The sequence below is a fragment of the Ictalurus punctatus genome, chromosome 8 (genome assembly GCF_001660625.3).
Source record: "Ictalurus punctatus breed USDA103 chromosome 8, Coco_2.0, whole genome shotgun sequence".
Classification (NCBI taxonomy): Eukaryota; Metazoa; Chordata; class Actinopteri; order Siluriformes; family Ictaluridae; genus Ictalurus; species Ictalurus punctatus.
The window spans coordinates 4929258-4940656 of NC_030423.2; the positions used below are offsets into that span (position 1 = coordinate 4929258).

Here is an 11399-nt window from a genome sequence, read left to right on the forward strand (position 1 = left end):
GGACAAGCAAGTCTGATCCATGGGGGCCCCACCTTCTAACTTACAGAACTTAAAGAATCTGCTGATAATGTCTTGGTGCCAGATACCATAGCACGCTTTCAGAGGTCTTGTGAAGTCCATGCCTCGATGGATCAGAGATGTTTCGGTGGCACAAGGGGGACCTACACAATATTAGGCAATATTAAGTTTTAATGTTAAGGCTGATCAGTGTAAATCCCATTTTATTCAGCCCATTAGTTTTTCATTTATTTTGTCGTGCATTTTCTATTTTCAAGGCATATTGCTTTGAGATCTTCCTTGGTCTACCTGTGTTTTCCTTTTATAACCTTCCCATATTTATACTTGCACCAAATTTCAGACACAGCTGACTGAGAAAACCAACATCTTTTGCCATCTTGATACAATGCACTAGCATAGGAATTCAGTCCTTGTCCATTTACCGTCACTAAACAAACTAGCACTAGGTCTCAAATCACATACTTGTGTACTATTTTATACCATTATTGAGTGCGAACACTTTTTTCCCCCGATTGAATTGAATTTTAAGATCCTCTCACGTCATCTTCAAACTTGCCTAAAGATTAGAGTACCAATCTTCTGGATTTTCTACATGAGTACTTTTAAATTTAAGGGCAAGGTTTTCTATTCAAGACTCAGCCCATGACAATCATATCAGCAGTGTAATTTTTTTTTTATATATAAAGACAGAGCTCATCAGTAGTGTCCCTGTGCATATAATCACTAAACATTTAGATTTACAGTTCGATGGGGATGTTGTGGCTCTACTGTGCCAGGTATAGTGGATGTGGGCCATTTCTCCAGATACACAAGATTCCCAGACGAGTTCATGTACAATACCGCTCGCATTGCCACCGATTCTGCACACACACAAAATCATGCCTCAAGTATAAACCAGATCCCTTTGCTTCTTGTAGAGCTGCATCACACCAACCCAGCGTGGATTATTTTCTTTTAATACCACATTTCCCACAGGTAAACCAGTGCAAGGTATATTCCTTTCGTTTTTACGGCACTTGTTACACATGCTACAAACGTAATAATTGTTACCATGGTAATAAATTATAACAATAGAGATTATATATAGATTTATTGTGTTTATTTATCTTTAAAATGTAGGGTGGTCAAGGCTTGAGGTAACAATTAATAAAGACCATTTGGGGTTGTTTGCCTAAAAGGTCTGTGCATCTCTGAATCAACCTTTTACTGACACCCTTGTGTGGTTTAATTTAATGGCTACTGTACATGCATTCGATCACAAACAGTGTCCTTAAAGTTAATCAATTAATTTAATTACTTTCTCTGTCTACTGACTACACAAACATACCACAACAAACAAGGTTTAGCGGTCTGTTTTTTTTTTATTAAAAAACAAAAAAACAAAAATACTCCCATACATTTGCTTCAGTGTTTAACAAGATTTTACAGGACAAAGGGATAAAATACGTTAGACTATATCCATACAGAGCATTTAACTAAACTACACGTCCACATTGTAAATAAAAAGACGTTATTCTACAAAGTGAAGCTGTATTAAAGAAATCCAAGTTCATTTGAATGAAGTTATGGTGGTCTTACAGGTTGACCGCAAAAAGAGACACACTGAATATAAAGGCGCGCTACATGGTCGACGTTGGCGTTTCAGGCAGGGGAGGAAAAAACTTGAACAAATTTCCTATTGGATAACACGTAGGATGGAAAACAACGAAATATGATTATCAAAGGGGGGGGGGGAGCAGATCAGAAAGCTAAACTACTAAAACGGTATGATGTAGCTCATGTATGTGCGCCTAGTTGCGCTGATTCCAATAGAACAGAAACGAGTCCTCCAACAAAATCTGTGCGGACAAGTCAGGCTCGCATGGAAGCCATGTGCCTACCCGATAAGTGGGGTAATGTCCGCCATTGTTGTAGTATTTAGTAGCGACCAAATAGCGCGTTGTGTCCCGTAAGGCTCTGACGAAATGTGTGGACAGCCTGACGACTTTCACCGTGCGGTTGGTTCTAACAAGGGCCTCCGTATCCACCTCTACCGTAGCCAGAGGCACCACCGCGAGCATAAGGGGCAACGCTCCGGTAAGTGTTTCCGCCTTTAATAGGCCCGTAACCAGACGACTGTTGACTGTATCCACTACCGAAGTCACCGTAGCCATTACCACCACCACCATATTCTCCCATCTGGTCGCTGTATGCACTTTCATAACCTCCTCCGTAGTTACCGCCATACACGCCGCCATAACCGCCATCGTAGCCTCCAGCGTAGCTGTTGTAACCACCTCGTCCTCCACCGAAGCCATTTTGATTTCTTCCCATTCCGCCGCCGCCTCTTCTTCCCCTGCTGCCCCGGGCTCCACCAGCAGCCTGTATTTCTTGTTTAGTGAGCGCCTTTTTCACTTCTACTTTGTGCCCGTTTATCGTATGAAACTTGAGCACAACTGCTTTATCCGCAGAATCGTTGTCTTCAAAGTGTACAAAACCAAAGCCACGCTTCTTGCCGGTATCTTTATCCGTGATGACTTCCGCTTTCTCGATTACACCAAACTGACCAAAGTATTCATTTAGGTCCTTTTCTTCGATGTCTTCCTTCAGGCCCCCGACAAATATTTTCTTTACTTTGGCAAGAGCTTCAGGTCTGCCCGCATCTTCACGAGCTACCGCTCTTTTCAAGTCCACGTTTTTACCGTCGACAATGTGTGGCCTAGCTGCCATGGCAGCATCAGCCTCTTCAACGCTGGAGTAGGTTACAAAGCCAAAACAGCGTGAGCGCTGAAGCTGGTCGTTTTGAACGACAACGCAGTCGTTTAGCTGCCCGTATTGCTCAAAATGTGAGCGGAGTCCTTCGCTGGTAGTTTGAACATTTAATCCGCCAACAAAAAGTTTGCAAAGCTGATCCATTCTTGCGAGCGTACAACGTCGTCTTCGAGAACACTGGCGCACTTTACGTTGTCGCAGGAATGACGTCACAACCAACCGAAGTTCCGATCACGTGTTGAACATTCGAATTCGCAGGAAGTCCAGGGGGAAGGGAATAAATACTGTTCGCGTAGTGCACTAAATATTATGTACGAGGTATCATTATACGCTGATGAATTAATTAATCATAAAAACGGTATTAAAGTAAAAACCCGGTGAAGGAAAAAAAATGCTTTGAAAAAAGAGACAATGGAAAATCATAGGAATTAAAAACATAAATAAAGCATACATAATGTAACTGATAGTCCACTCTCCTAAACAGAGGAAATACACCCTGACCGCCTTTCTTATCAATAATCCGTGTATCATTCGTTCTTTTCATATTCAATAAAGAACCAAATATCAGAAAATGAAAAAAAAACGCTTGTTATTTTATTATTCATTTAGAAATCCAGAACATGAATAAAGAAACGAATAACAAGTTGTTTCCCGTTCTTTCAATCTCATAAAAAAATAGAAAATGAGTCAAATGTCCGGTTTCATTGTAACATGTTATTTTTTTTCGGATGGCGCTGACCCGGAAGTTATTTGTTTCTTCACGTGTTGTGCTGGATAAAGGTCTTTTTTTTGCTGAAGAGTATGGAGAGTTTCGTGCTATTTAAAGGAGCCAAAGGTGCAACCTTCCGAGAGGACTGCAGAAACATTAACTACGGTTAAACCAGTCACTCTTCCTGAATCCACAGTTATTAGCAGCGTGTAAAGTTCAGGGGTGCGGCTTTTAGATACTTTTAGACACTTTTCAGAAAGCGGAACAGGAGCGTCCACGAGCTCCTACACAAACAAAGCAATTTAACGTTCTACATAATGTTCATTTTAAATAAACAAACAAACAAACAAACATACAAATAAATAAATAAATAAAACCAACACACAGCAATTCACAGTATCGACTGGAATACACGCTAAAAGTGTTTATATTTATAATTTGAAATGAACAGTCTGCAGGAGGTTAAACTTCTCCTGGCTCATTGCAATTCTTTTACATCTTTTAAACATGAAGTTGAAATATGCTAACTATTCTAGAATAAAATTAATAAACTTTTATTTGGTGCATAGATTACCTTACTGTGAACTGATATGAGTGGCATAAAGGATTTGAAATGTCAAGTTTATACCAGCCTAACATTCCCTCATTATATAGTTTTCTTAATTTTTTTCCGTTATAAAAACGTTCCATTCCCTCGTTATATAAACGTTCTCAATTTCTTTCTAAGGTAATAATAACGTTCTTCAAAATGTTATTGGAGTGTTCCATTTCCTCGTTATATAAACATTCTTTTAATGTTTTTCTAAGGTTATAAGAACTTTCTTCAAAACATTATTAGAACGTTCCATACCCTCGTTATATAAACGTTCTCTTAATGTATTTCTAAGGTTATAAGAACGTTCTTCAAAACGTTATTAGAATGTTCCATTCCCTCAATATATAAAAGTTCTCAATGTTTTTCTAAGGTTAAAAAAGCGTTCTTCAAAATGTTATTAGAACGTTCCATTCACTTGTTATATAAATGTTTGCTCAATGTTTTTGTATGGTTAAAAAAACGTTATATAAAACATTAATGTAACATTTAATTTTCACTGTATGCAAACGTTTTCTCAGCATTCTTCCTACGTCAGTGGTTTTCAAAGTGGGGACCGCCAGGGTCGGAGCCACCAAGCCCATCCCTCCCACTAGTGTGTTTTCTCTTTCTCACTCTCAGACAACCACACACACACACACACACACACACACACACACACACAATCAATTCCTAATGTAATGTAAAGATGTAAGATGTAACTATTAATAAAAAAAGGGGGGATGTATTCAGAAGTCTGTATTTTTAATGTGTTTTAAAGACATCTTGCAAAAGGGGGGCCTCGGTCAAATGATAATGCCATTTGGGGGGCCTTGCCCTGGAAAAGTTTGGGAACCCCTGTCCTAGGTTATAGGAATGTTCTTTTCAACCTTATCTTCCATGCTCTTGTTATATAAATGTTCTCTCAATGTTTTTCAATGCTTATAAATGCAAAACATTACTGGAAGTTCACTAAGTGTTCAGTAACAGTGTTGTTTTCAAACTTTAGGACTGTACAAAATGCAATCTAGAAATAATAAAATGGAAAATAATGAAATATAAGAGGTCAGTAATATACATGGAATTAAGGAAACACTAGACTATTATTAAATTAAAGTTTAATGAGAGAATGTTAGTGCACGTTTAGTGAGAGAATTAAATTTATCAGTTTAAGTGTTGTGGAATATGATCTACAAAGATTTTTTTGGAATGTATCAAATACATAGTCATGTGAAAAAATAAGTACAACCCTTGGAAATTGTTGGCTTTTTTGACATACAGTGCCCTCCACTAATATTGGCACCCTCAGTAAATATGAGCAAAGAATGCTGTGAAAAAATTGTCTTTATTGTTTAACCTTTTGATTTTTGTTCAAAAAAATAAAAATTCACAATAATACCAACAATACTCTGCTCTTATGGATATCAAACAACTGCAAACACAACACAGGTTTATAAAAAAAATTGTTAAATATAGGTGTTCAACAATTATTGGCATCCCTATGAATTCATTTGAGAAAATATATTTGAAGTATATTCACATTGATATTTGAAATTTTTTTTAGTACACCTGGGTGACTAGGAACACGAAATTGTTCAACCATGACTTCCTGTTTCACAGGGGTATAAATATGAGGTAAAACATAGGCCAAATTCCCTTAGTCATTCATAACACTGGGTAAGACCAAGGAATATAGCTGTGATGTGCAGCAAAAGGTTGTTGAGCTTCACAAAATGAGAAGTGATTATATGAAAATAGCACAAGCATTGAAAATGCCCATTTCCACCATCAGGCTAATAGTTAAGAAGTTCCAGTAAACTGGAAATGTTATGAATCAACCTGGAAGACGACATGTGTCTTATATTGTCACAATGTACTGTGAAGAGGATGGTTCGAGTGGCCAAAAAATCTCCAAGCATGCACCAGGCTATTCTACAAAGACAAAGAAAGTAACTGTCTCTCCTTCAGTAAAACTCGGTCATGCGCAAGCACTCCTTACTGTCCCCGCCTAGTACCCTATCGAAAGATTCTGTATGAAGACCTTCAGTCTAGCTGCAGGGAGCCACATTTGTTCAAAAGAGAATCTTTTCCTCAGACTGTTACCTGAAACCATTATCTGGTGGATGGTAGACAACGCTGTTCAGTGGAACATATAATAATAACCCTTTTCATTTGAAACATTACGATATAGAGTTTATTGCATTCTATGTAGATGGAACTAACTATCCTGCAAAAACGTTTCAGCCTGTTTTTCAGTCTGGTAATGTTGTCCGTGAATTCCATTCTTTAATTTTAGCATCAGGTAAACAGCTAAAAGATGAGGCATTGGCAATAAACAGAATAAAGAGAGTACCTGAACGGATATACTTTATTTTCATCAACCTGAATCCCGACGATGATTGTGGGCAACATTTGTTATTAATAATGTCATGAAATATGCAATTGGAACTCATCAGGGAACAGTGAATCTAATTGTGTACACCTTTTTCGACAGTATTCTAGAAATAAACAATTGAAGAAACGTGCTCATCGATTACCAGTAACACATGGATTCCAGAGAATTAAGGGACGTTATGAGAATTTGTCCTGAAATAGATAAAATATTTTGCAGTGTGATGGCCTGTGCCGGGCTACCTATGAATACATTCACTGACTCAGTGTCCTACTTTGTTCATTGTAAATACGCATTCATTTTTGACTCGTACGGAAACCTGCCAGACTGCGAACTCTATCCTCATTCGATTAAATATTTTTTGACAAAGAACTGTTGCAAAATAAAATGTAACTCTGTACAAGTTGAAGATTTTACTTCAGTTGGCTGTCGGCAACATCGTGTGTTGATTCTGTGTCACAGAGCTAAAGGTTTAACAGTATTATGTCTATGTATAGCAAAGATTTAAATAGAAATGATAATGTGGTTGTGTCTTTTGTTTAAAAAATGTACCCTAGAGTAAATAAAAATCATTAATTTACTTGTGTACAATGTGTTAACTCTCTAGAAATGTTTCAATTGCATGTGTAGTGGAATATTAAATTACAACGCTTCACAAGAAATTTGTTGATGCAATGTTATTTATTGAAATAAACAGTAACAAAATATAACATTTGCTGTCAAAAATCAAACCAGATAGAACAGCTAAGAGCAGGAGATTTAAAAATGGGCTCAGTGTTAAAAGAATCATAGTCTTTGGTTTTAGGGGGTGAAGAAGCGGAAACAAATTGAGAGGAGGTTGTCAGAGGGTACAGATCATTAGATCTTTTTATGTCAGATGTTTTGTGCCGAAGACCAACATTAGGTATTGCTGCAAAGGGTATATTTAGGCTAGCTACACGCTGTAATAATTATTTCCACCCTAAATGTCTCCGATCGTCGGATAGCCTACGTTATGAGGGGCCGTGAGATTCTTAAGCAAATCCACCATGTGAGATCCTTTGATAGTGTTTCCATTAAAATTAATTCCCTGTTATCATTCCATGAAGCAACTTCGCCCGATTTGAAGCATTTTCCCATAATGTACGAAGCAGTTCTTTTGTTCCTCACAGAAATGTTAACAAGCACCTCTTGTACGAGTTTGTCTTTGGGAGGATCTGGACATTCAGTCACTGTTGCTTCTGTTTTGCTTTCTGGTGTTTTAGGTAGGGACAGGGTCAGTTGAGCGGTTTCCTGCTCTCCTAGTTTAACCAAGTTTTAAAATTTTTGCAGGGCCGATGTGGTCTCCATGTTAATTGTTACGGGATGCGATTAAGCTGCTTATAAAAGGAACGGCTACACCGAGCAAAGGCAGAAGAAATCCTCCTGATTGATTAATAACTTTCCTTTTTGTTTCGACAGATTCTCTTTTATCCACAAATAGTTTGATCTATTTTTTCTGGGTTTTTAAAAAAAAAACCTGGTACTGTTTGGTTGTCAGTGGTATATTCAAGACGTTTAAGGCTAGTTTACATATGCTCAGAATGAGATCTGCGGGTGCATCATGTAATATATTCTTTCTCCATAGGGATAATGTATTTAGCAACAGGAGGGGATTTTTTCAATTGAATAGACATTGTTTTCAATACACAATACATACATAACTGGCTTTTCTCGTGGAAACAGCCCTGACCATAGCCAGAGTTCTTTTGGTGTTTGTGCTTTCAACAAATAAACATCTGTATGGCCTAGCGGTGGCATCTTGAAAACATTCTAAAAAAAATACTTGCTGTTACCCGGATACATTTGACGAGGTAGTATGCTGATCTGTAATTTGTCTCTAGGTTTTTTTTTTTTTTTTTAAAAGAACCAGGTAGTTGGTGTTCAGGTTGATTGTTCTACTAGTCTTGCCTTGAAAAAACAAATTTTGAACAATATAAATGACGCTCAGATTTCTGTGGTGGGTGTATTTTGTAAAAGCCTTTTCTACTTCATCGTTCTTACTGGCAGATTCCATCAAGTCATTGGTTACCAATAAGTTTGTTTTGCTGGATGGAAATAGTTCGTCATCACACAAAGAATCAGGGATTCCTTGAAGAAATAGTATCTTTATTCTTGTCATCAATTCATCCTACAGAGGTTGCCAACATGTATAACACCATACAATGTTTTCGGGGACTATTGACATTGCCTCTTAACAGATTTCCAGCAACATTTTGATAAAATATGATTTACTGCTATTACTAGGTCCACAAAAGATACAAGAAAAGGGCAGTTGCATCCTAGCATCAAAAGCAGTTACATTCATATTTTCTATTACAAAACACATCAACAGAAACAAACAAAATAAACTATATACATACATATATACACATAAATATGAGAAGTCTTAATAACCGTAAGGGAGAGTTGTGAAATCAGGTAATAAAACACGCTTATCGTACACAACCCTGAACCTTTTTAACTGTGAACGGTTTCTCAAATGAAACTCATTTTTTCTCACGTGATTTGGTTATGCGAGGTTATAAGTTGACTGGTTTGATCTGGATTTTTCACTCGTTCATCCACCAGCTCTGTCAGCGATTTCAAATTAACTTCAGAACTTGTATAATTTAAAGTAATGCTTTTAGCTTTCATTGTTATTTTTCCTTTTCTAGTTTTGTAACCATTGGTTTTAGGGCCTGCACTTATAAACTCTAAAATTTGATCACCATCATCTAGTTCACTGCAAAGTCCACCCAAGTAATCGTTCAAAGGCAGCAACCAGTCGCATTCCTTACTTTGAAAAATGACACTGTCAGTGTTGGTGTATGTGCAATAAAAGTATAGCCTTTGTATTTGTTACGACAGAACTTATTTAAAAAGTAAGCAACGCACCCATCCCATTCAAACACCCACATCTTTCTGTGAAAATCAACACAGGATAAGAAATTAGCTATATGAGTTCCTGTTTCCTGTCTAGTCTCGAAATGATGAAATATGCATTTCACATCCATTGCTTCTTTCTTAACCATTGTATAAAACAACTATGTTTAGTGTCTATATCAACTTTTTCACCATAGAGTTAACACGTTCCCTTAGAGCACACGTGTTTCTGATGGTTCAAAGGGTTCTGTACTATCACACAATTGCATTTAGCGCAGTAGAAACCCGATTCACACATAGAATATTCACCTTCACTCGACTGAAGCTTTGCTTTATGCTTCTCAAAACAATATTGTGATCTACATAATCTCTGGCAATCTGGACACTTAGATACATTTTTAGGGTGTTTGTAACAGTCAGGATCACGACAAACATTAAAGCTAAATTCGCATGTGTTTCTGTGAATCATCAAACCCCAAGTGATAGAAACGACAGACATAACTAGACCCCAAAAGACCAGTGATGCTTTTAACCCCATAATAGTGGTCGTCATGCAAAAACAAGTAAATTTTTTTTTTTTATTGGGAGTCTTGCAGGTTTGAAAGAATGAGTATCCGGCTTTGTTGTTAGAACAGTATATGATTACGATTTTACAGTTCAAATGTTTCTCAAATTTCGATACATCAGCAAAGGTGACTGCTGCGTTTTCAGCTAATCCCACATCATGTTTGATTTGTTCAGCGATCTTTTCAATTTGAAAATGTTTTTTTTCAGGGTTCAAAAGTTAGGTAACGCATAATGCAAAGCACATGTTGTCTCGGGTGTGGAAGTTGTATAGATGCCTCATTTTTTACTGAACAGCTTCTGAACTGAACATTTTACCTACTTTCCTTATAGATGCACCACAGCAAGGTGTTTGTTCTATTCGGATTAATATTTCAAGGTTATTGTCCGTAAACATTTCACGTTTATTCTGAATGGTATTTTAAGGCATGTTTAGAAAAGACTGCAATTCAATGGCCCCATTGAACAATTGAATGCGCGATGACAAGTCTAATTTCAACTGTGACAGTGTCTTTTGACGAAATAATTTCTTTTGCCATATTTATCAAACTGTTTAAAATCTCTAAACCATAAAATTCTGCAAAGTTATTGACATTACTGACTGAGGAATAATTTATCTAATCTCAGCATTATTGAATCTGTCATTACTCAAAATATTACAATAAAGAATTTATAATACAGGAATGTCGACCTTCAGAAAAGTATGTTAATTTACTTGGTCAGGGCTCCTTTTGCATGAATTACCGCATCAATGCAGTGTGGCATGGAGGCAATCAACCCGTGGCACTGCTGAGGTGTTATGGAAGTGTTATGATAGTAGCCTTCAGCTCATCTTTATTGTTTGGTTTGGTGTCTCTCATTTTCCCCTTGACAATAAATGTCAATGCAACAACCAGGCGAGTTGGCTGGCCAATCAAGCATGTAATACCATGGTCAGTAAACCAGTTACTAGTAGTTTTGGCATTGGGGGCAGGTACCAAGTCCTGCTGGAAAAGGAAATCAGCATCTCCGTAAAGCTCGTCAGCAGATGGAAGCATGAAGTTCTCTAAAATCTCCTGGTAGACGCTGCATCGACTCTTGACTTGAGAAAACACAGTGGACCAACACCAGCAGATGACATGGCACCTCAAATCATCTCTGACTGTGGAAACGTCACATTGGACTTCAAGCAACTTGGATTCTGTTCCTCTCTACTCTTCCTCCAGACTCTGGGACCTTGATTTCCAAATGCAATGAAAAATTACACATGATGCAGAAGACTGTACTCGGAAAAATTTCAGAGTCCAAAATGTCCCGGTCCGTGTCAAGTTCGAGTACAAATTTACCAGAGTACATGCCAAGTCTGAGTTCACTCATAATTGGACTCGAGTCTGGGATCAAGTACCCCAATTCTAGTATTTTGCCATCAGTTCATTCTCTCATTGGTTTGGATTGTATATCAATACAAGAAACTAGCTTAGACATCAAAAACCTCAAAGGGTTTTAAAGATGATTAAGTTCTGCTGTGCTGT

The 11399-nt window shown here is 37.5% G+C and overlaps 1 protein-coding gene across 1 annotated transcript; it reads right to left on the bottom strand.

Moving 5' to 3' along the window:
- Positions 1 to 1359: 1359 nt before the first annotated feature.
- On the bottom strand, positions 1360 to 3017 carry LOC108269291 (heterogeneous nuclear ribonucleoprotein A0). Its single transcript, XM_017475074.3, has one exon. It carries the CDS (start codon positions 2911 to 2913, stop codon positions 2023 to 2025), a length of 891 nt encoding a protein of 296 aa, XP_017330563.1. The 5' UTR covers positions 2914 to 3017; the 3' UTR covers positions 1360 to 2022.
- Between the last annotated feature and the right edge of the window lie 8382 nt (positions 3018 to 11399).

Coding starts and splice junctions, on each gene's coding strand:
- LOC108269291 (XM_017475074.3), bottom strand. CDS start 2,913: ATGGATCAGCTTTGCAAACTTTTTGTTGGCGGATTAAATGTTCAAACT.